Source organism: Lynx rufus, unplaced genomic scaffold (genome assembly GCF_022079265.1).
Source record: "Lynx rufus isolate CCGP_SWC_20201006 ecotype Redwood Valley unplaced genomic scaffold, mLynRuf1.p SCAF_18, whole genome shotgun sequence".
NCBI classification, from domain to species: domain Eukaryota; kingdom Metazoa; phylum Chordata; class Mammalia; order Carnivora; family Felidae; genus Lynx; species Lynx rufus.
The window spans coordinates 29,738,269-29,761,454 of NW_025814832.1; the positions used below are offsets into that span (position 1 = coordinate 29,738,269).

At 42.1% G+C, this 23,186-nt stretch overlaps 1 protein-coding gene and 1 non-coding gene across 3 annotated transcripts in view; one reads left to right on the forward strand and one right to left on the reverse strand.

Annotated features, from left to right (window-relative positions):
- Positions 1 to 10,012, reverse strand: part of NUP85 (nucleoporin 85) — a 36,474-nt gene extending 26,462 nt beyond the window's left edge. For both annotated transcript variants that reach the window (XM_047081414.1, XM_047081413.1), the window contains exons 1-3: positions 9,904 to 10,012; positions 5,865 to 5,958; positions 2,726 to 2,888 (exon numbers count right to left, since the gene is read on the reverse strand). In XM_047081414.1, coding sequence (XP_046937370.1) covers positions 2,726 to 2,888; positions 5,865 to 5,958; positions 9,904 to 9,936 — 290 coding nt within the window. In that variant the 5' untranslated portion in view covers positions 9,937 to 10,012. The remainder of the gene's footprint in view (positions 1 to 2,725; positions 2,889 to 5,864; positions 5,959 to 9,903) is intronic.
- Positions 4,157 to 4,263, forward strand: LOC124513702 (U6 spliceosomal RNA). Its single transcript, XR_006962521.1, has one exon. It is a non-coding gene; the product is annotated as a U6 spliceosomal RNA (small nuclear RNA).
- Positions 10,013 to 23,186: the final 13,174 nt, after the last annotated feature.

A 23,186-nucleotide genomic window follows, 5' to 3' on the forward strand; every position in this document is an offset into this window, starting at 1 on the left:
GGATCCTCCGTCCCCTTCTCTCTGCCTCTCCCCATCTTGCACTCTCCCAAAAATAAGTTGTTTTTTTTTTTAAAGAAAGAAAGAAAGAAACATCTAGTCTTTATCCTAGTCCCTGACACAAGATTCCTATAATCCTTGTGAATTCCTAAGTGATGAGCGCATCAGGAGCACCTTACGTTCTATTGAGGCCATTCTGGGTGGGCTCCTGGATTGGGGTTGGTCAAAGAAAGACTCAGCCATCAACAGAAGACCGAAATCTTCTGCTGTGCTAGGGTGGCCTGTCAGTCAGTCTAGATCTCAGCTCTTGATCTTGGCTCATGATCTCGGCTCAGGTCAAGATCTCCTGGTTCCTGAGATAGAGCCCAACAGGCTCAGGTCACGATCTCCTGGTTGAGACAGAGCTCCATGTCAGGCTCTGCACTGAGCATGGAGCCTAAGATTCTCTCTCTCCCTCTCCCTCTGCCCCTTCCCCAATCACACACTTCCTCACTTTCTCAAAAACAAATAAAAATAAAAAAAGAGAGGCGCCTGGGTGGCTCAGTGGGTCGAGCATCCAGCTTCAGCGCAGGCCACGATCTCACGGTTCATGGGTTCAAGCCCCGCGTCGGGCTCTGTGCTGACAGCTTAGAGCCTGGAGCCTGCTTCAGATCTGTGTCTCCCTCTCACTCCACCCCTCTCCTGCTCGTGCTCTGTCTCTCTCAAAAATAAACATTTAAAAATATAAAATTAAAATTAAATTAAATTAAAATAGAAATTTTCAGCCCTGCACCCTACCTCTCTGGAGAGGGGAGAGGGGCTAGAAATGGAGTTAATAATTGATCATGCCTCCCTCCATAAAATCCCATTAGTATGGAGTTCAGAGAATTTCCAGGTGGGTATATAAATCCACGTACCGGGAGGGGGACACACCCAAACTCCACAGGGACAGAAGTTCCTGTACTCCAAACCCTCCCAAACCTTGTCCTATTTATCTCTTCACCTAGCTGTTCATCTGTATCCTTTATCATATTCTTTAATAAATTGGTAAGCTAAGTGTTTCCCTGAGTTCTGTGAGCCACTCTAGCAAATTCATTGAACATGAGGAGGTTTAGGAACCTCCAATTTGTAGCTGGGCCAGAAAAATGCTTTAAGTAATGTGGGAATGCACTAACTGCAATTCACATGTGAAGCGGGGAACAGTCTTGTGGGACTAAGCCCTTAACCTATGAAATCTGATCTCCAGGTAGATAGGGTCAAAACTGAGATAAATTATATGATACCCAGGGGACCTGGCAGGCTGTCAGTAAAGCATGTGACTTTTTATTTTTGAGAGAGAGACAGAGAGCAAGTTGGGGAGGGGCAGAGCAAGAGGGAGACAGAATCCCAAGAGTCAGATGAGTAACCAACTGAGCCACCCAGGCACCCCAAGCATGCAACTCTTTATCTTCCGGTCGTGAGTTCAAGCCCCATACTGGGAAATACAGCTTACTTAAAAAAAAACAAAAACAAAAACAAAAAATTATAGGATGCCCAGCTGGTGTGACAGAATTGTCTGGTGCCATACATCTGGCATCAGAAAGGAATATGGGGGTGCCTGGTGGCTCAGTTGGCTCAGTGTCCAACTCATGGTTTTGGCTCAGGTCATGATCTCACTGACAGTGCAGAGCCTGCTTAGAATTCTCTCTCTCTCCCCACTCTGCTTGGAATTCGGTCTATCCCTTTCTCTCTGCCCCTCTCCCGCTCATGCTTTCTCTCTTTCAAAATAAATTTAAAAATTTTTAAATAAACAAACAAGGGGAGCCTGAGTGGCTCAGTCTGTTCAGCGTCCAACTTTGGCTCAGGTCATGTCATCACAGTTCATGAGTTCGAGCCATATATCGGGCTCTCTACTGTCCGAATGGACCGAGGACTCTGTTTCAGATCCTGTCTCCCTCTCTCTCTGCTCCTCCTCCACTTGCATGCACTCTCCCTAAAATAAACATTTAAAACAAACAAAAAAAACAAAGAAATGAATATGGCAGTAGTGTGTAACAAAGGAGACACTCAACAGGAAGGAAAAACTTTTTTCCCCCAATACAAATACCAACACTGCTCATGCTCTAACTGTATTTAGGGACACTGATAAAAAACTAACATAAAGGTTCTCACACTCCATGGTGCTTAAGACTCACCTGGAGATTTTAGATTTGAGGATCCACCCCAAGAAACTTTAATTTTTATGATCTGAGGTGGGGCGCAGATATCTGCCATTAACAAGTATCTGATATTGATGCAGTTACCTCATGAACCACACTTCAAACAACCCTAGTCTATATACAGTATAATAGTTTTCTGGTCTCTTACCAAAAATGCCTTGAGAATAATTCTTTAAAGATACAACAAAACTACTTTTTTAAACTCATTTTTATAGTAAGATAATTCCAAAATCTTCCCACAGTGGGACTTCTTTCAGTGATTTTCAGGTGCTTATTTGGCCTAAATTTTCTTCTTTGCAGGGTAAATGAAACAGGAATATAAACAAACAAAAAGTTTATCAAGCCACCAAATCGATCAACAGCCATTTGCACAGTCCCTGAAAGACATTTCATCCCTACCTACCTCCACTGCCCAGGACAGAAGCCTCAAAATAGAACCAGGAGCCCCTTATTTCTCCAGGCACTCCATCCATCATGCAAAAGGACGAGGCAGTTCATTTGGCTTTCACGCTTTAGTTGTGGACTGCAGTACCTACCAGCAGCCTACTTACTGAGCTTTTCTGGATTTTCCAGTCAATTCTTCTTCAACTCTCTGGAGGCCCACAAAGATTCCATGGGATTCATTGAAGAGTTTTCTCAAGATCTGAGAGTAAACATCTATATCCTTTCGGATGATATAGATAAACGGGCAGCCTGGCACAGTCTCTGATTTTTCTGAAACAGGAAAAATTTAACATCGATCACCATTACTCTCATATAACAACTCTAAAATTTTTAAATTGAGTTATCTAATTACAACAGCTTCAGCTACTTTGCTAGATTTCATTTTTTAAAGTATGAATTATTTATCAATTATCCACACATGAATTATTTAATATACATGTTTACTTTCAGACTTTACTCCTCAGCTGACTGGCTTATTTTATTTTGTTAATGTAACTTCTAGGCCTGGAGTGCCTGGCTGGCTCAGTCAGTGGAGTGTGCAACTCTTGATCTTGGGGCTGAGTTCAAGCCCCATACTGGGTATGGAGATTACTTAAAAATAAAATGTTTAAAAAAATAAAGTAAGCTCTAGGCCCAAAATGGGGCTTGAACTCACAACCCTGATATCAAGAGTCACATGCTCTACTGACTGAGCCAGCCAGGTCCCCTCTCACTGGCTTATTTTGGAACTTTTGCCTCCAACAGTTGAAATATACTAAAAAAAAAAATATGGGGCGCCTGGGTGGCGCAGTCGGTTAAGCGTCCGACTTCAGCCAGGTCACGATCTCGCGGTCCGTGAGTTCGAGCCCCGCGTCGGGCTCTGGGCTGATGGCTCAGAGCCTGGAGCCTGTTTCCGATTCTGTGTCTCCCTCTCTCTCTGCCCCTCCCCCGTTCATGCTCTGTCTCTCTCTGTCCCAAAAATAAATAAACGTTGAAAAAAAAAAAATGAAATATACTAAAAAAATTAAACTCACTTCATATTAGCCTAAATATAACTCAAAAAATATGATATATCTACAGACAAAATTTTACATAACCTCAAATTCAAGTAAAATTTTTATATCACTTTGTACTGCCATTACTCCTAAAGCAAAGAATCAAAAGTTAACTGAACTATTTTGCAACAGTGATAAAAAGGCTCTATAATGATAAAATATAAACAACCAATTTGTGGGAATTTCTTATGCAACAGCTTCCCAAACAAGCTATGATGATGTTCAATGGCTCATCTCTGATGAGACTGCAAGAGATGTAAACCTCACGTTTTCAACAATTGAGGACAAACTATCAAATGTTGACAAGCCTTCCCATTAAGTACGAAAAGAGGACAGACATATTCAAAGAAGGTTCTCCTCTGAGCAACTGTCCCTTTGGCAGCTTCTATAGCTCTGCCAACCTTGAAATCTTTAATACCAAAATATCCCAGAAACAGCAACATCAGGGACAATTCTTAACTACAAAATCAAGAAAAACTACATCACTTAAAAATTGCATGAACTGTGCTCACTTCAGCAGCACATATACTAAAGTTCAAACAATACAGACAAGATTAGCATGACCCATGCGCAAGGATGACATGCAAATTCGTGAAGCTTCCATATTAAAAAAACAACCAGAGCACCTGGGTGACTCAGTCAGTTAAGTGTCTGACTCTTGATCTCAGCTCAGGTCTTGATCTCAGAGTCATGAGTTCAAGCCCCACACTGAGCTCCACACTTAGCATGGAACCTACTTTAAAAAAAAAAAAAAAACAAAAAACAAACCAGGGGTGCTGGGTGGCTCAGTTAAGTGCCCGACTCTGGCATAAGTCGTGATCTCAGTCCACGAGTTTGAGCCCCATATTAGGCTCTCTGTTAGCACAGAGACCGCTTCAAATCCTCTGTCCCCCTCGCTCTCTGCCCCTCCCCCACTTTCACGCAAGTGCTCTGTCTCTAAATAAATAAATAAACTTAAAAAATAAATAAAATCGGGGTGCCTGGCTGGCTCAGTTGGTTAAGCATCCAACTTTAGCTCAGGGCACGATCTCATAGTTGGTGCCCGGCTCTGGGTTCCGCACTCTCTCTGTCCCTCTCTCTCTTCCCCTCACGCACTCGAACTCTCCCATAAATTAATTAAATAAATAAACAAACAAATAAATAAATCTGCATGAACTGCACACGATTTGCCAAAATTTTAAGACTTTCATTAGCTCCATCTCCTCTCTATAATAAAAGAAAGCCTCCACATTTGAATAATCTGTCAAAGATCTGCACAAAAATATCTTCAGCATTTCCCAAGACTCGTCTTGAAAAAAAGAAAGCAAAATCAAATGTCAAAATTTAGTTTTATCTTACTAGAAAAGTCTATATCAGAAAGAGAATATCCAAAAAAAAAAAAAAAAAGAGAGAGAGAGAGAGCGCGAGAAGATCCAGGGTGCCTGGGTAGCTCAATTGGTTGAGTGTTGAACTGATCTTGGCTCAAGTCATGATCTCATAGTTCGTGGGTTCAAGCCCCACATGGGGCTCTGCACTGGTGGTGCTGAGTCTGCTTGACATTCTCTGTCTCCCTCTCTCTCTGCCCCTCCTGGCTCATGCTCTCTCAGGGAGAAAAAAAAAAAAAAAAAAACAGAGAGAGAGAGAAAGAAAGATCGATCCATGTCCAAAACCTGATGGAACTTAGAGAATAAAGAAGAGCCATTTCACTCTCCAAATCCTTTGTGCTTTTATCAACAGCCTACAGAATTCGATTAAGTTCATAATAATAAAAGGTAAGGACTTCAAAGTCTTCATAGATCTGCAGTTTCACAATAAAGGGGCTGCTGTAAAGGGAATTTAGTGATTCTGGACAAGAAGGGGAAAAAACTTGAAGTTTTTAAATACACAGGAAACATTTCAGGGTGCATGGCTGACTCAGTGGGTAGAACATGCTACTTCTGATCTCAGGGTTGAGTTCAAGCCCCACGTATGTTGTAGAGATTACTTAAATATATTAAAAAATAATAATAATAAAAGAAACCTTTAACACCTGGAAGATTATTAATTTTTTTCCCCTGGACTCAACATCTGCCAGGTCTCATAAGTTAATGAAAATCTTAAATAGCTAAAGTTTCAAAAGTGAAAATGGTACAAAATAAGTTTAACTGTTTCTTGCCTCAGTCAAATCTGAGAGAAGAAAACAACCAAATGTGCCAAGATGGATAATCTGGAAGAAAAAAAAAAAAAAACCTACCTTTTTTGTTGAAGGAGGTTTCACACACCAGCATCTCTCCTGGACCCCAGTCAAAACACATTTGCTTCTTCTTGGAATTCACTCCTGGAATCAACTAGTAAAAAAAAAAAGCCAAAGAAACTTACTTTTACTAAAGGCTTTGCTTTCAACTGATTTGCAAGTATAACCCTAGAAATCAATGTTCATGAAAGTTAAGTGCTACTCTATGTATACAGCTGAGTGTGGTTGAGATCAAACTAATCTGTTAAAGTCCGAATAAGCAAGTGAGCTTTGTCGGGCACCTCAACCCAGCCTGCCACTTAACAATCAATTACTATACGATAATTTAGTGATCTACAGTTCAGAAAAAGGGAATTTAAAAAAATAAAGAAATTGAAGTGTTTGTTACTCACTAAAAGGAGCCCTCCAATCCCATGGCTTCTGTGCCATCTCTTAGATGAGGACTCTCAATTTTTCTGACTCAGACCAATCCCTTTGAGTCTCAGCTTCATACATCCAACTACCTAATCCACACTTTTATAGGTTACCTAACCTAGGTATAGAGCTATATCCATAACATAAGAACCAATAAAGGACTCTTGACGCTCATCTCTAATTCTCCCCCCACTGGAGCAAAGCCTTCCCCAATTGTTAGGACTGATTTGTGATTCTTCTCTTTCCCTTACCGCCTTTGTCCAATCTATCAGTAAATCCTGTTCTGCTCTTAAATAAGCCTGAATCCAACCACTTACCACGTCTACCAGTCTAATCCAAGCCACCATCAACTCTCACCTGACTGCAACAGCATTTCTCAGTGCCTGAAATGACTCTCCTACATGGTTATTGCCTCTCCCTGTAAATAGATAAAAGCTCACAAGGGCAAAGGACTCCGGGATTCTCATTCACTGCCTAGAAGAGAACGTGGCACAAAATTGGCACTCCATAAATATTTTTGGCAGACAATAAATTTGTTATCAAGACAAATGCACTCAGTTCTTAGGAAGAACTAATGCAGTCATTCAACAACTAAGCAATGTTTAGTAAGCCTTTTTCCGTGCTGGGCTCTAGGAATACAATGTGTAATACAGTTTCTGTCCTCCAAATGCTAGCAGTCTACTGAGGAAGTCCAATAAACAGGCAGTAAAAAAAAAAAAAAAGTGGAAAAATGCCAAAGCAGAGAAAAACACAAAAGAGGATGTTTTAGTAGACTCTTAATGGATGAGTGGGCAAGGCAAGGGGGAAACGTTACACACAGTGCTGCTGAGGCAAATGGGTACCCACATGCAGAAAATAAACCTGACATCATACACAAAATAAAAGTTAGAAACAAATGTAGAGCAAAATCTGTAAAACTTGAAAAGCACAGTAGAAAACCTTTTGATCTTAAAGTAAGCAAAGAGAGGACAAAAAAGTACAAACTACAAAACAATTTATAAATTGGGGCTTCGTCAACATTAAACTTTTGCTCCTCAAAAGACACTGTTAAGAAAATGGAAAGACAAGCCACAGACTGGGAGAAAATATTTGCAAAACACATATTTGATATCTAGAATATACAAAGAACTCTTACAATTCATTAATAAAAATAACCCAATAACAAAATGGGCAAAAAATTTTAACTGCCACTTCACCGAAGATATACAGATGACTCATATATAAGCATATAAAAAGATGCTCAATATCTGTCATCATTAGGGAAATACAAATCAAAGCAATAATGAGGTACCACTATATACCCACCAGAATGGCAATGGCTAAAATTTAAAAAGATTGACCACACAGGGGCGCCTGGGTACTCAATTAAACATCCGACTTCGCCTCAGGTCATGATCGTTTATGAGTCCGAGCCCCATGTTGGGCTCTGTGCTGACAGCTCAGAGCCTGGAGCCTGCTTCGGATTCTGTGCCTCCCTTTCTCTCTGCCCCTCCCCAGCTCTTGCTCTGTCCCTCTCTCTCTCTTTCAAAAATAAATATAATTTTTAAATAAACAAACAAATAAATAAAAAGACTGACCATACAAAGAGTTGATGAGGATGTGGAACAACTGGAACCCACATGTTGCTGGTGCAAAAATGGTATTTGAAGAAACGAGTTTATTTTAGCTAAATATGAATCTACCCTATAACCCAGCAATTCTACTTCTAGATATTTGTCTTAGAAGAAAATAAAAAAGGCAACAAAAACCAAAACTTACATTTCTTAAGTATCTTTGAAACAAAAGGATAAAACCACTGGTCTAGAAAAAGAACTAAAAGATTATTCTACCCTCTACTTTGAATCTATACATAAACATCTTTAAATGTGATTACTAACTGGCCTTCACAAGCCTTAATGATAAGCAAATGGGACACCTGGGTGGCTGAGTCGGTTGAGTATCCAACTTTTGATTTCGGCTCAGGTCATGATCCCGGGGTCATGAGACTGAGCCCACATCGGGTTCCACACTGAGTGTGGAGACTGTTTGAGATTCTCTTTCTCTCTCTCCCCCTCTCCCCTGCTTGCTCTCTCTAAAATAACTGAAAAGAGGCGCCTAAGCAGCTCAATCAGTTAAGCATCTGATTCCAGCTCAGGTCATGATCTCACGGTTCCTAAGTACGAGCCCCGCATCAGGCTCTCTGCTGTCAATGCAAAGCCTGTTTTGGATCCTCTGCCTCCCTTGCTTTCTGCCTCTCCCCGACTCACGCTGAAGCTTTGTCTCTCAAACTTAAACATTAAAAAAAAAGGTTGAAAGAGGGGCACCTGGACAGCTCAGTCAGTTAAGCATCCGACTTCAGCTCAGGTCATGATCTCACGGTTGGGTTCATGACTTCAAGCCCTGCATCAGGCTCTCTGCAGTCAGCATAGAGCCCACTTCGGATCCTCTGTCTCCATCTCTCTCTGCTCCTCCCCCACTTGTACTCTGTCTCTCTCAAAATAAATAAATAAACTTAAAAAAAAAAAAAGCTGAAAGAAAGGAAGAAAGAAAAAGTTCCATTGGGGGAGGAAAAAAAAAGAAGTTTCAGCAACTCTGATATTCTAATTTTTCTTCCTGCGGACAATGACATAGTCCCTCCTGATAGATATAAAATATTTCAAGTACTTTATATAGATCTTCAAATTTTAATACTCTGCAGCAGTAAACTTTTTGGAGTTACAACCCACGTTAACTGCTATTTAAGATCTCAGGTCTCATTTTGTCCAGTTAGCTTTGAAATGACCCCCATCTTTAATTTTCGGTTTTCTCAGACACTGCTTTGCAATCTGATGGCTTTAGCTCAAAACTGGAGGCACATTTCGACTTTCTAAAAAGCAAAGATACAAGATCAGGCAACCAGCAGTTTAGTGAAGCTTATCGCTTACCAACAGCTAAGAGGGGCAGAACAAGCCAATGATGGACAAACATATTTTACCTAGCCAGGGAGGGGAGGGAAGGCTTTCCTGAGAAAGAGGATGCAGGTTCTTGCATTTGAAAAACGAGGAGAGAAACCTAATAGAGAAAAAGAGAGGATCCCAGGCAGGGGGAACGGTAGGTGTCTGCGACCTAAAACCCATGAATCTCTTTATGGACATCACAGATCATTCACATTCGACATATGCTCTCGTCAAAGTCCAGACAGAAGTGGGAGCAAACAGCAATAAAGACAAGAAGTCTCCGGGGAGAATGTGCTTTCAGCAAACCTCGGGCCAGGACGGCACACGAAGCAGAAGCCAAGCTCACGGTGTCGCGATGTGAAGCTGAGCTCTGCGAACGAAAAAAAGCCCCAACTGCTCTATATGGTCCGAGCCCGCTCACTAGAGCACTAGCCCAACGGGAGAAGCTAGGCAAAAATGGGATGGGAAGGCGAGGAAGACAAGGCAGGGTGAGGGATGGAGTGAGGCCTCCGAGCCAGGCATTTCTGAGTACACAAAAGAGTAGACACCTAGCGAACACCACGACCCAAACACAAGCACCTTGCTAATGGGACCTCCGAATTGTGGCAACTGAGCTGAGGGAAGGGGAAAGGAGCCTCGAGGGAGCCTGCAGTGACGAAGCAGACACACTCCTCGGACAGCGAAGGCAACACTTTTGCAGGCGCCCTTACAGTGACCGTCGGCTCGCCGTCGAGTTCCTCCATAGCGCTCCGCTTCAGCCACCAAGAATTTCCACAGCCGCTAAAGCTCCCAGCTCAGGCCTCCCGCTCACAACCGGCTGCGAGAGAGGACCCCTCCCGAGCGCCTCCTGCGCTGCCTGCAGGCCCCAACCCCCACCCCCCCATGTAGGGGCCTCTCCTCTCCGCCACGATCCTCCTTCTGCCACACTCTAAACGTGTCGTCCCTTCTTTGCCGGCGACAACGCGTCAGGGAAAACAGCGGAAGGGCAGCCTGTCAACCCAGTTATCTTCCAGCCGGGTCAGGCGCCGCCGCGGACAGGCCCGCGCCGGGCAGGGAAAAGGCCCCCCGAGACGGCGGGAGCAGCAGCAGTGCGGCTGCGCGTGCGCGGGCTGGGGCGAGTGCTGGGCCTGGTCCGGGAGTCAGCGAGCGAGCGCGCGGTGTTTCCAGACTCTGGCAATTCTCTGCCTTGTGCGTCTGCAAGTCGCAACTGCTTCGCTGAATGGTGTCCAGGCCTTGTCCAAGTCCCGTCGGGCCACTGGGCTGTGTAGGAAGGCGGTCGCCACCACTCCCACCCCGAAATGCTCAAAAGGCACGTGGACAGAATTGTTGCAGCTAGAAACAACTGTGAAATGGAGACAGCTGGGCTTGCTTAATTAAATACAAATACTGGTTTGTTATCTCACCAAGGAAAAGCAGGAAGGGACACTCAAATCAGGGAATCCCAGAATTTGTTATGGAAAACTCAAAAGTGCTCCAATAATTTAAAGGAGCCGTTTGTTGTAAATGTCATATTCACAAGTACATACACGTACAGGGAAGAAAATAGGAATGCTTCTAAATTTCCAAATAAACTTTTTGAGCAAATTGAAGATAATTGGAAATTTAAAGATAAGTCGTAGGAAATTCCGCCTGGAAATGTAGTAGCTGCTTTTATTTAGAAAAGAAATTTGATCTGAAAACAAGACATAATTTCAAGATGCTCCTTTCCCTGAGGTGCTGAACGGCCTGTCTGAATTGGTTTAAAAAAAAAAAACAAAAACAAAAAAACCCACGACGGAGTGGTTAGGAAAATCCCGTCTCCCCAATAGTTTGTTCTTTTGAGATACAGACTGTTGGGCAAGGAAGAAAAATCTCGGGGCTATCAAAATTTCATCGAGATCCTTGTCTCTGAAGACAGCCATCCAGAGGATAAAATTTAATGTAGTTTTGCAAAAAATTCCACACTGTCCTACCAACTAGGTCTTCCTACATGTTCCAGATGTTTCAGTTTCACTGATCTGTTTCTTTTCTTTTTTTGATTATTATTATTTTAATTTACATCCAAGTTAGTTAGCATATAGCGCAATAATGATTTAAGGAGTAGAATCCAGTGATTCATCCCCTACATATAAACCCCAGTGCTAATCCCAAGTGTCTTCCTTAATGCCACCTGCCCATTTAGCCCATTTCCCCACCCACAACCCTTCCAGCAACCCTCAGTTCTCTATATTTAAGAGTCTCTTATGTTTTGTCTCCCTCCCTGTTTTTATAGCATTTTTACTTCCCTTCTGTTCATCTGTTTTGTATCTTAAATTCCACATATGAATGAAGTCATATGATACTTGTCTTTCTCTAATTTCACTTAGCACAATACACTCTAGTTCCATCCACGTTGTCGTAAATGGCAAGATTTCATTATTTTTGATTGCCAACTAATACTCCATTGTATATATATATACCACATCTTCTTTATCCATTCATCTGTTGATGGGCATTTGGGCTCCATCCAAGCTTTGGCTATTGTTGATAGTGCTGCTATAAACATTGGGGTGCATGTTCCCCGTCGAAACAGCACACCTGTATCCTTTGGATAAATACCTAGCAATGCAATTGGTGGATCATAGGGTAGTTCTATTTTTAATTTTTTGAGGAACCTCCATACTGTTTTCCAGAGTGGCTGCACCAGCTTGCATTCCCACCAGCAGTGCGAAAGAGTCCCTCTTTCTCCGCATCCTCGCCAACATCTGTTGTTGCCTGAGTTGTTAATGTTAGCCATTCTGACAGGTGTGAAGTGGTAATCATCTGAGGTGTTTCTAACACCAGTGGTATGACTATGAAGTATGAGGAATGTATTCATGTCCATTTTCCGGGGAGTAAAAAGAGGCTGCTGATATTTTCTGAAAGTAAAATAAACATTTGGGGGTTGCCTGGCTGACTCAGGAGAGCATGCGACTCTTGATCACATTGAGTGTAGAGATTACTTAAAAATAAAATCTCCTGGGGCACCTGGGTGGCTCAGTTGGTTGAGTGTCCAACTTAGGCTCAGATCATGATCTCACAGTTTGTGAGTTCGAGCCCTGTGTTGGGCTCTGTGCTGACAGCTCAGAGCCTGGAGCCAGCTTTAAATCCTGTCTCTCTCTCTCTCTCTGCCCCTCCTCCACTCACATTCTCTCTCTCTCTCTCTCTCTCTCTCTCTCTCTCTCTCTCAAAAACAAATAAACCTTTTAGGGGTGCCTGGGTGGCTCAGTCAGTTAAGCACTGGACTTCAGCTCAGGTCATGATCTCACAGTTCGTGAGTTTGAACCCCAAGTCGGGCTCTGTGCTGACAGCTCAGAGCCTGCAGCATGCTTCAAATTCTGTGTCTCCCTCTCCCTCTCTCTCTGCCCCTTTCACGCTTGCACTCTGTCTCTCTACCTCTCTCAAAATAAATAAACATTAAAAATAAATAAATATTTTTAAATAAATAAAATATTTTAGAGGTGCCTGGGTGGCTCAGTTGGTTAAGGGTCCAACTCTTAATTTGGGCTGAGGTCACAATCTCACAGTTGTGGGATCAAGTCCCATTGGGCTCCATGCTGGGCATGAAGCCTGCTTGGGATTTTCTCTCTCTCTCTCTCTCTCTCTCTCTCTCTCTCCCTCTTCTTCTGACCCTCTCCCACTCTCATGCATGCACATGGGCGTGCTCTCTCTCTATAAAAAGAGTAAGAAAAATAAAATCTTGTTTAATGTTTATTTATTTATTTATTTTGACAGAGAGAAAGAGAGAGAACGCATGTATGGAGAAGGGGTAGAGAGAGAGAGGAAGAGAATCGAATCCCAATCAGGCTCTCCACTGTCAGCACATAGCTGGACGCAGGGCTCAATCCCATGAACTGTGAGATCATGACCTGAGTCGCTTAACTGAATGAGCCACCCAGGTGCCCCTAAAACAAAGTTTTTTAAAAAATTAAAAATGGGGGTGCATGGCTGTCTCAGTCATGGGAGCATGTGACTCTTGATCTGGGGGTTGTAAGTTTGAGCCCCATGCTGGGTTATAGAAATACTTAAAAATAAAAATCGTGGGGCACCTGGGTGGCTCAGTCGGTTTAGTACCCAACTCTTGATTTCAACTCAGCTCATGATCTCACGGTTTGTGATTTCACGCACCATATCAGTGCAGAGCCTGCTTGGGATTCTCTTTCTACCTCTCTCTGCCCCTCCCCTGCTCGCTCTCTCTCTCTCGCTCTCTCTCATCCAAAATAAATAAACTTTAAAAATTTTTAATAAGTAAAACATTTATTTTTTTTTTAAACTTGGGGTATCTGGGTGACTTAGTCAGTTAAGCATCCAACTTCAGCTCAGGTCATGATTTCACAGTTCCTGGGTTCGAGCCCTGCATCAGACTCTCTGCTGTCAGCACAGAGCCCTCTTTGCATCCTTTGTCCCCCCATCTCTCTGCCTGCCTCTCTCTCTCTCTCTCTCAAAAATAAATATTAAAAACATTGTCATGTTTAAAATTAAACATTCAGTAGCAGATCAGTTTTTAACTGAAAACATGCCTAATTTCCTTCTTTTTTTTAATTTTTAAAAAATGTTTAATTTTCAGAGAGAGAGAGAGGGACAGAGCACAAGCTGGGGAGGGGCAGAGAGACAGGGAGACACAGAATCCAAAGAAGGCTCCAGGCTCTGAGCTGTCAGCACAGAGCCCGATGCGGGGCTCAAACCCACAAACTGCAAGATCATGACCTGAGCCAAAGTCGGACCCTCAACTAATTGAACCACCCAGGTGCCCCCATTTTTTTTTAAATGTTTATTTTTGAGAGAGAGAGAGCACAAGCAACAGAGAGGCAGAGAGAGAGGGAGATACAGAATCCAAAGCAGGCTCCAGGCTCTGAGCTGTCAGCACAAAACCCAACACAGATGCCTAATTTCTTTCAGAGAAAATTATTCTCGGGAACAGGATTAGCAGAAGAAAAAAAAAATAATAGGATGAAAGATCAAAAAGGAAATCAACCCTTTCAAAAGGAGATCTGAGGAAAAAAATAATTTGAATGACAAAAGACCTTAGAGAATTTTAGTACTACAGTTTCTTGATATTTTAAGACTGTCACCTGAAAGGGCACCTGGCTGGCTCACTCAGTAGAGCATGCAACTCTTGACCTCAGAGTTCAAGCCCCATGTTGGATGTAGAGATTACTTAAAAATAAAAATTAAAAAAATCTCAAAAAGAAAGGCTGTCATTTGAAGATAATAAAAGTAGTGAAATTGTCTGACCTAGAGCTAGATAATACGAGGAAAAAGTATTGGAAACATTTTTTAGTCTAAGTGCACTATGCACCAGCAACTTTACACGATCATTCAAAACCACTTTGTTTTTTTTTTAATTTTTTTTAACGTTTACTTATTTTTGAGACAGAGAGAGACAGAGCATGAACAGGGGAGGGTCAGAGAGAGAGGGAGACACAGAATCCGAAACAGGCTCCAGGCTCCGAGCTGTCAGCACAGAGCCCGATGCAGGGCTTGAACTCATGGACCGTGAGATCATGACCTGAGCCGAAGTCGGACGCTTAACCAACGGAGCCACCCAGGCGCCCCAAAACCACTTTTTAAAAAAATGTTTATTTATTTATTGGGGGGGGGAGGGACAGAGAGAGAGAGGGAGAGCGAGAGTCCCAAGCAGGCTCCACACTGTTAGCACAGAGTGGGGCTCAATTTCACAAATCCTGAGATCATGACCTGAGCCAAAACAAGAGTTGGACATTTGACTGACTGTGCCACCCAGGTGCCCCTACTTTTTTTCCCCCCTAAGAAAACTACAGCCAATGGAGCTATTATTATTGTATGTATGGACCTTTTTCTTCCTTCTAATCCTTCTCAGTATACTTCCAAGAATGAGGTTTCAATTACACAGTTTATGTATCCTCCTTTTTTTACATATAATCCCAAAGGAATACTTTTGGAAAAACAAATTAAATAATCAGCATGCAAATCTTTTTGTCTTCTTTGCTCTCCATAGGCTCTTCCTCTCCCTATATTGGTTGGTTGAACTCTAGAATTCCTGTATCTATTCTGAAGAGTCTTGAAATATGCAAGAGACACTTCAACCTGAGGTATATCAGAACCTGAGAAAGATAGTAAAATATTTCTGGAATCAGGGGTGCCTGGGTGGCTCAGTCTGTTAAGTGTCTGCCTCTTGGTTTTGACTCAGGTCATGATCTCATGGTCATAAGATCAAGCCCTGCATTGGGCTCCATGCTGAATATGAAGCCTGCTTCAGATTTTCTCCCTCAGGGCGCCTAGATGGTTCAGTTGGTTGAGCGTCCGACTTCGACTCAGGTCATGATCTCACAGCTCGTCAGTTCAAGCCCCGCATCAGGTTCTGTGCCGACAGCTCAGAGCCTGGAGCCTACTTCAGATTCTGAGTCTCCCTCTCTCTCTCCCCCTCCTCCGCTCATGTCCTGTCTCTCTCTGTCTCAAAAATAAATAAACATTAAAAAAAAAAAAGATTTGGGGCGCCTGGGTGACTCAGTCAGTTGAGCGTCCGACTTCAGCTCAGGTCATGATCTCACAGCTCGTGAGTTCAAGCCCTGCGTCAGGCTCTGTACTGACAGCTAAGAGCCTGGAGCCTGCTTCTGCTTCTGTGTCTCCCTCTCTCTCTGCCCCTAACCCACTCACATTCTGTCTCTGTCTCTGTCAAAAATAAATAAACAAAACAAAAAAAAAATTAAAAAAAAAAAGATTTTCTCTCTCTTCCTCTCTCTCTCTCTGCCTCTCCCCTGTGTTCACATGTGCTCTCTCTCTCTCTCTCTCCCTCTCAAATAAGTAAGTAAATAAATAAATAAAAATATTTCTGGAATTAAATAAAAACCTCCTAAAACAAAACATATATATTGCACAACAGTCAAACCAGAAATCCCTTTCAGTCACTCCAAAGTCAAACTAAGAATCATTCTCAGATCAAGCCAGAATTGTGCTAGAGATGTGACCTAGGTAGTAAAGTACTAAGTGGAGGCATATAATGCTCCCTAGCCTGCAGAGAAAGAAATACATAATCATTTCAAGAGACATAACTATTTTGGAAAACAAGGTAGACATCTATTATCAAGAGACCTATCAATATTTATGCACTTTGACCCTGCAAGTCCTCTCTTGAAAATTGATTTCAAATAATTCCAAAACAAAAGACGTATATGAATTTTGGTATGTGCTATATATAATGCAAAAACAAAGATTTCTCGAGCTCCAGGCTATTGACATTTTGGGCCACAAAATCTATGTTGTGAGAGCTGTCTTCTGCATTGCTGGATGTTTAGTGGAATCCCCAGCTTCTACCCACTAGATGCCAATAACAGCCCTCATCCATTGTGAGGACCGAAAATGCCTCTAGATATTATATTCCCAATGTCCCCTAGGGGACAAAATCACCTCTGTTAAGGGTTGCTGGTATAGAGGTGCCTGGCTGGCTCAATTGGAAGAGCATCTTCATCTTGTGGTTGTGAGTCTGAGCCCCTCGTTGGGAGTAGATATTACTTAAATAAATACAATTTTAAAAACAAAGAATTACTGGTATATATGTTCACACATAGAGGAATAGCTAAGAAAATATAATAGCAATAGGATTACTCAGCTATTTCAAAGAACTATGAAAAACATGGAAAAATCAAGAATTTTTAAAATGTTCACGTTTTTTGTACCCATAATTGTAATTCCAGGAAATAATCAAGAAGTACATTTTGAATAATGACCCCCCCAAAAGGAAGTAATTTAAATGTCTCACAGTATGAAAAAGCTTATGCAATCATTAAAAGGTAACTGTAGCAAAAAATTTTAAAGCTAAAACTCAGGAAAATTTTGTAAAAAATTAAAAGTATCTATCGATATTTATGTAGGAAAACAAAAAGACTAGCAAAGAGGGGTCCTGACTGGCTCAGTCAGTGGAACACATGACTCTTTAACTCAGGGTCATGAGTTCGAGACCCATGTTGGATGTAGAGATTATTTAAAAATAAAATCCTGAGGCACCTGGGTGGCTCATTTGGTTAAGCACTTGACTCGTTTTAATTCTTTTAATGTTTATTTATTTTTGAGAGAGAGAGAGAAAGCACAGGTGGGAGAGGGGCAGAAAGAGAGGGAGATACAGAATCCGAAGCAGACTCCAGGCTCTCAGCTGTCAGCACAGAGCCTGACGTGGGGCTCGAACTCATAAACGGTGAGATCATGACCTGAGCCAAAGTCAGATGCTTACAGACCTAGCCACCCAGGTGCCCCTAAGCATTTGACTCTTGATTTCAGCTCAGGTCATGATCTCATGGTTTGTGGGATTGAGCCCTGTGTCAGGCTCTGCGATGACAGTGCAGACCTTGCTTGGGATTCTCTGTCTCCGTCTCTCTCTGCCCCTCCCCTGCTTGTTCTCTCTCTCTCTCTCTCTCTCTCTCTCTCTCTCTCTCTCTCTCTTTCTCTCAAGATAAATAAACATTTAACAAATAAAAATAGGGGCGCCGGAGTGGCTCAGTCAGTTAAGCGTCTGACTTTGGCTCAGGTCATGATCTTACAGTTTGTGAGTTCTAGCCCCACATTGGGCTCTGGGCTGACAGCTCGGAGCCTGGAGCCTGCTTTGAATTCTGTGTCTCCCTCTCTCTCTACCCCTCCCCTGCTCACACTCTGTCTGTCTCTGAAAAATAAATAAACATTAAAAAAATAATAATTACAACAATAACCAAAGTATGGAAAGAGCCCAAATGTCCATAGATGGATGAATGGATAAAGAAAATGTGGTGTGTGTGTGTGTATATATATATATATATACATACATACATATACAATGGAGTATTACTCGGCAATCAAAAAGAATGAAATCTTGCCATTTGCAACTACATGGATGGAACTGGAGGGTATTATGCTAAGTGAAATTAGTCAGAGAAAGACAAAAATCATATGACTTCACTCATATGAGGACTTTAAGAGACAAAACAGATGAACATAAGGGAAGGGAAACAAAATTAATATAAGAACAGGGAGGGGGACCAAACAGAAGAGACTCATAAATATGGAGAACAAACTGAGGGTTGCTGGAGGGGTTGTGGGAGGGGGGAGGGGCTAAATGGGTAAGGGGCATTAAGGAATCTACTCCTGAAATCATTGCTTCAATATATACTAATTTGGATGTAAATTTAAAAAAATAAAAAATAAAGTTAAATTACAAAAAAAGAAAAAATAATTAAAAATGAAATAAAATTAAAAATTAAAAAATAGAGATAAAATCTTAAGGGGCATCTGGGTGGCTCAGTTGGTTGAACATCTGACTCGATTTCAGTTCAGGTCATAATCTCATGGGTCTGTGAGTTCGAGCCCCGCATTGGGCTCTGCACTGTCAGTGCAGAGCCTGCTTGGCATTCCTGTCTCTCCCTCTGGCTCTGCCCCTCCCCTGCTCATTCTCTCTCTTTCTCTGTCTCTATCTCAAAATAAATAAATCAACTTAAAAAATTTTTAAAAATCTTTTAAATACATACATGTATACATATACTGTGTATATTCAAATACATGAATAAGGCTATATTTATGAAAACACCTGCTTTCTAGCCCTAGTAATGTTTATCAGGCCACATAAGACTTCAAGTTGAGAAATAAAATTACGAATGTGACAAATTTAATATTGGCGGAGTGTAAGTTGCTCTGACTCTGTGGCTCTCAACCACAGCTTCAGCAAACTTCAGCATTATCTAGAGAGCTTGTTAAACCACTGACTCCTGGGCTGTATCTCCAGAGCTTCTGATTCAGTAGGTCTAGGGTGGGCCCTAGGTATTTGCATTTCTACCAAATTCACTAGTGAAGGTAATGTTGTCGCCAGGGGACCACCCTTTGAGAACCATCCTTCCAGCTTCCAGTTACCTTCTCCACCTCAGGCTGAGAGTGATCAATCACAAACAGGAGCTTGAAGGGTACACAAATTATCTATATTTGGCATGACTGTGAAATACAAGCTTTGTTCAACTTGCTTCTGTTCATTTTATGAAACAAACAGCCTCAAGTCACTGGACCCTGCTTGAATCCAGTAACGGACAGAGAAGTAGAACTGGAGTGTTAATGGGATTAGAGGAAATTCCAGTGTAGAAGCTGCATTCAGGAAGCCCAATTTAGGCATTTTTGGTGTTCTCATGACAAGTATTACGTTACTATTGCATCAATAAGTCAGTAAATATTTATTGATCCCTGGCTATCAGGACTTTGTTACTTGCTGAGATTACAAAGTTGAACAGCAGTGATACGTGCCCTCAAAAAGCTTATAGGGCCATCCTCTAAGTTATGTTTGTGTAATATGTACATTACTAAACAGTGATGTATGGTATTATGAAGTGGGACAATATTTCCCTACAGTTATACCCCAGCTGACACATTTAAAGTGTAATATAGCAGGTTCTTGGCTTTGACTGCTGGCACTATCTTGAGTCCCATCTTTGCCATGACGCAAAGATAGAAAGCTGGAAGTTTTCTATAATATCACCATTCTGCCTCCAGATTTCCTGCAGTATTTAGGCATTAAACATTCAGTGTTCACAGAGATAGCTCAAGTACTCAACTAACCTTTGTTAGAATGTGAAGGAAATTTGATGGTATAAAGTACACGCTTTGGTTGTCTGTTATAAATTCAGTGATGTGTTTCTCGGTGTTTTTGGCAAAGACTTAAAGCTCAAACAAGACTCTCTGTGATTCCTGCTTTCCCACCCCTTGTAGGAATAGTGCTTTTTCTTTGCCAGCTGACCCTGAGGTCACCCTCTTCTTACCCTCTTACACAAATTATTGATGTTTAATTTGATTTCTGGAGAGGGCTTTCTTGACCAAGTTCCTACTCAACCACTAATGGTGAAAACACTCACCACACAGCTTCCTCCTCCCTCTCTTCTTCTTTTATCCTTTAGGACCCAGGAGCTGAGCAAGCAAGGTGTTGGGGATAAAACTGCCAACAAGGCACCCAGGTCTCTGCTTTCATGGAAATTTTATTCTGCCGGGACACAACCAAACAAAAATTTAAGTCAAAACAACTTAACTGGTGCTCCTGGCACTACTCCAGGATTTTTTTCTGCATGTTTTTTTCTCTTCCTTCTATAGGGATCTGTTATATGGTCCTGCATTAACTATGCACTGGGCTCTGAGCCAGAAAGCCCAAGTTCAAAAGGATTCTGGCTCTACCACTTCAAGCTGGGTGATCAAGTTGCCCAAACTGTTTACGTCTCATTTTCTTCTTCATCTGTAAAATGGGGATAATAATAATAATAGAGGTTTCCTGAAGATCTAGAACTTAGCACAGAATCCCTAGGTTATAATCACTCCATTAACATCTGCCATTGCTCTTCTTTTCTGTATTTACTACCCCTTCTACTTTCTTATTCTAAAGCACCCTTTTCCAGTGCACAGCCATCTCCTTCCCACCCCTATAAACATGATGAAGGGAGAAACTTTATTTTGGGAAATTTCTATCTTTTCACATTCCTTCCCCCCCACCCCCCGCCTTGGAAATTGGAAAGAGATTCTCAGTATATAACTTCAGTAGATCCCCTAGGTTCAGCTCACACAATCCCAGTCTGCCATTGGAATATATATTGCTCACACATTTGAATATGCTTAACTACTTTTTAAAGGAGCTCCTCCTTTGCCTGAAGGTGATTTTGTAATTTAGCGTAACTTTGGAAAAGAAGGATATGGTAAGATACACCTGTCGCCCAAAAGCTAAGGACTAAACAGTCATTTATTGGAGGCCCTCATATATTAATAAGGGTAAGTTTAACATGACCTATTCCTCTTTGATGGTTCTGCAGTTTTACAAGGTTGGGAAGGTATGTAATGGCAACAGAAGACCTGGGTTCAGCAGACCAAGGATAGCATCTCTTTCTTTCTCTATAGTACTTGGCATAACACCCAGCATGTTCTTTCCCAAGCATACCATAGAAGCTCAATCAACGCTACTTGCCAACTGTCTGATATTGGGCAAGTTACCTAACTCTTTGACCCTCAGTAGCAAATAAATACCACACCTTTTTTGTAAGTGTGTGTAAGGAGAAAATGAGCTAATATTATTAAAGCCCCCCTCAGTGCCTAACACAAAGCAGTTGATTCTCTTCCCCTTTCACTTCTTGTGTATTTCCTACCCACCACCAACTCCCCCCCACCCCCACCCCCCGATTGATTATAAGTTATTTCAGTGAGGGACTTTTCCCAATGCCTAGCATAGGACCCTACACATAGTGATAGCTTTAATATATTTACTCATTCAGTGAGTCTTTGAATACCTACAGTGATATTAGAGTTGGTAGAGAGCGCACATTTAGGAACCCTGGGTAATTCAGTATGACCGAAGCAGAGACTTTCCAGGAGGAAATGATGAGAAAGCTAGAATGGTCAGCATGGATTAGCTTTCAAAGGGCTTTGTAGGTCTTATAAGACTTTTGGACTTTACACCATAAGGCAGAGGATTGCCACTGAACCAAGGAGTGGCAGAAACTTCTTTTATTTTGTTTTTATTTTAGAATGGCTTGTGGTTCTCAGGTCAGTGTGTGAAGAATCACCAGGGAAGCTTGTCAAAAAAAAAAAAAGGGGGGGGTGGTTCCAGAGCTACACTGCCTGAGAATATGCATTTATTTTATTTTATTTTATTTTTCTGAGAAAATGCATTAAACCAGTACCCTAGGGGCACCCGGCTGGTTCAGTTGGTAGAGAGCATGCAACTCTTGATCTCAGGGACATGAGTTCAAGCCCCACGTTGGGCATAGAGCTTGCTTAAAACAAAACAAAACAAAACAAAACAAAAACAAAAAAAGGGGCACCTGGGTGGTTCAGTCAGTTAAGCATCCAACTCTTGATCTCAGCTCAGGTCTTGATCTCAGGGTGGCGACCTCAAGCCATGCATCGGGTTCTGCACTGGACATGAAGCCTACTTAAAAACAAAAATACCAACAAACAAAAAACAGTACTCTAGGTGATTCTGATCCATTCACATACTCAGACACAAGAGGGACATACCTTACTGTAACAACAGCAAAAAAACAAGAGGCTATCGCAGTAGCCTTGGCGTAAGCTGATTTGAATTCGGGCTTCCCCTGCTTCCCCTGATCAATCTGCCTTCCTTGGCCTGTCTTACGTCTAGTAGGGCCTTAAGCTTCTTCTTCCCCACAGAGGATCAGCTGGAAGCCCAGCAAATGTAGACTAGCCCAGAGACCAGACATAGGTTAAAGAGAAGTAGCTACCTTTGCTAGATATTTGGAAAATGGAATCGACAAGACTCAGAGATCTATTGCAGGGGGAGGGGCCAGGGAGAAGAAGAGCCAGGAGTCAAGGATGCTCCCTGCCTTTCTGGCTTGGAGGAACAACAGTTGCATTGGTGTGCCATTCAGTGAACTAAGAACTCAAAGAGGGAAGGTGAAGTGGGGAATTTTAATTGAGATTTGCTGAGTTTGAGGTGCCTCTGGGACATCCAAGTGGAGATGTTCAGAGGTCAATTGGATTTATAGGTTGGAAGCTGAGAACAAGATCTAGGTTAGAAACACATTATTTGAGAATCATTAGCTAATCAATGGTAATAGAAATAGGTGAAATCATCCCAGGAGAGACAACGGAATGATAAAAGGATCTAAAGCACGATGCAAGGAACATTTAAGGGAAGGTCTGAGGAGGAAACAAAAAATGGCAGTGGGATCAAGGACAGGCTAGAGTCAACAGCCCAAAGTCACAGGGAGGGAATTCAGAGGGGTGAGAAACTGGGAAGCACACTGGATTCAGCACAGAAGTCTGTGGTGACCTTGCAGAGAGCAGTTTCAGTGGAGCTCCGGGGACAGCACCAGATTGCTGTGGATTGAGGAGTGAGTGGGAGGTGAGGGAGTGGAGGCAGCTGGCATGGACAGTTTTTCAAGATGTTTGGCCAAGAATGGAGCGAGATTTGGTGGTAACTTAAGAAGGAAATAGAATCGAGGGAGAGTCTTTTTCTATGCTAAGGGAGGAACGGAAGAAAGCATAGGGACCAAGGAAATAATCAATAAAGCCTACC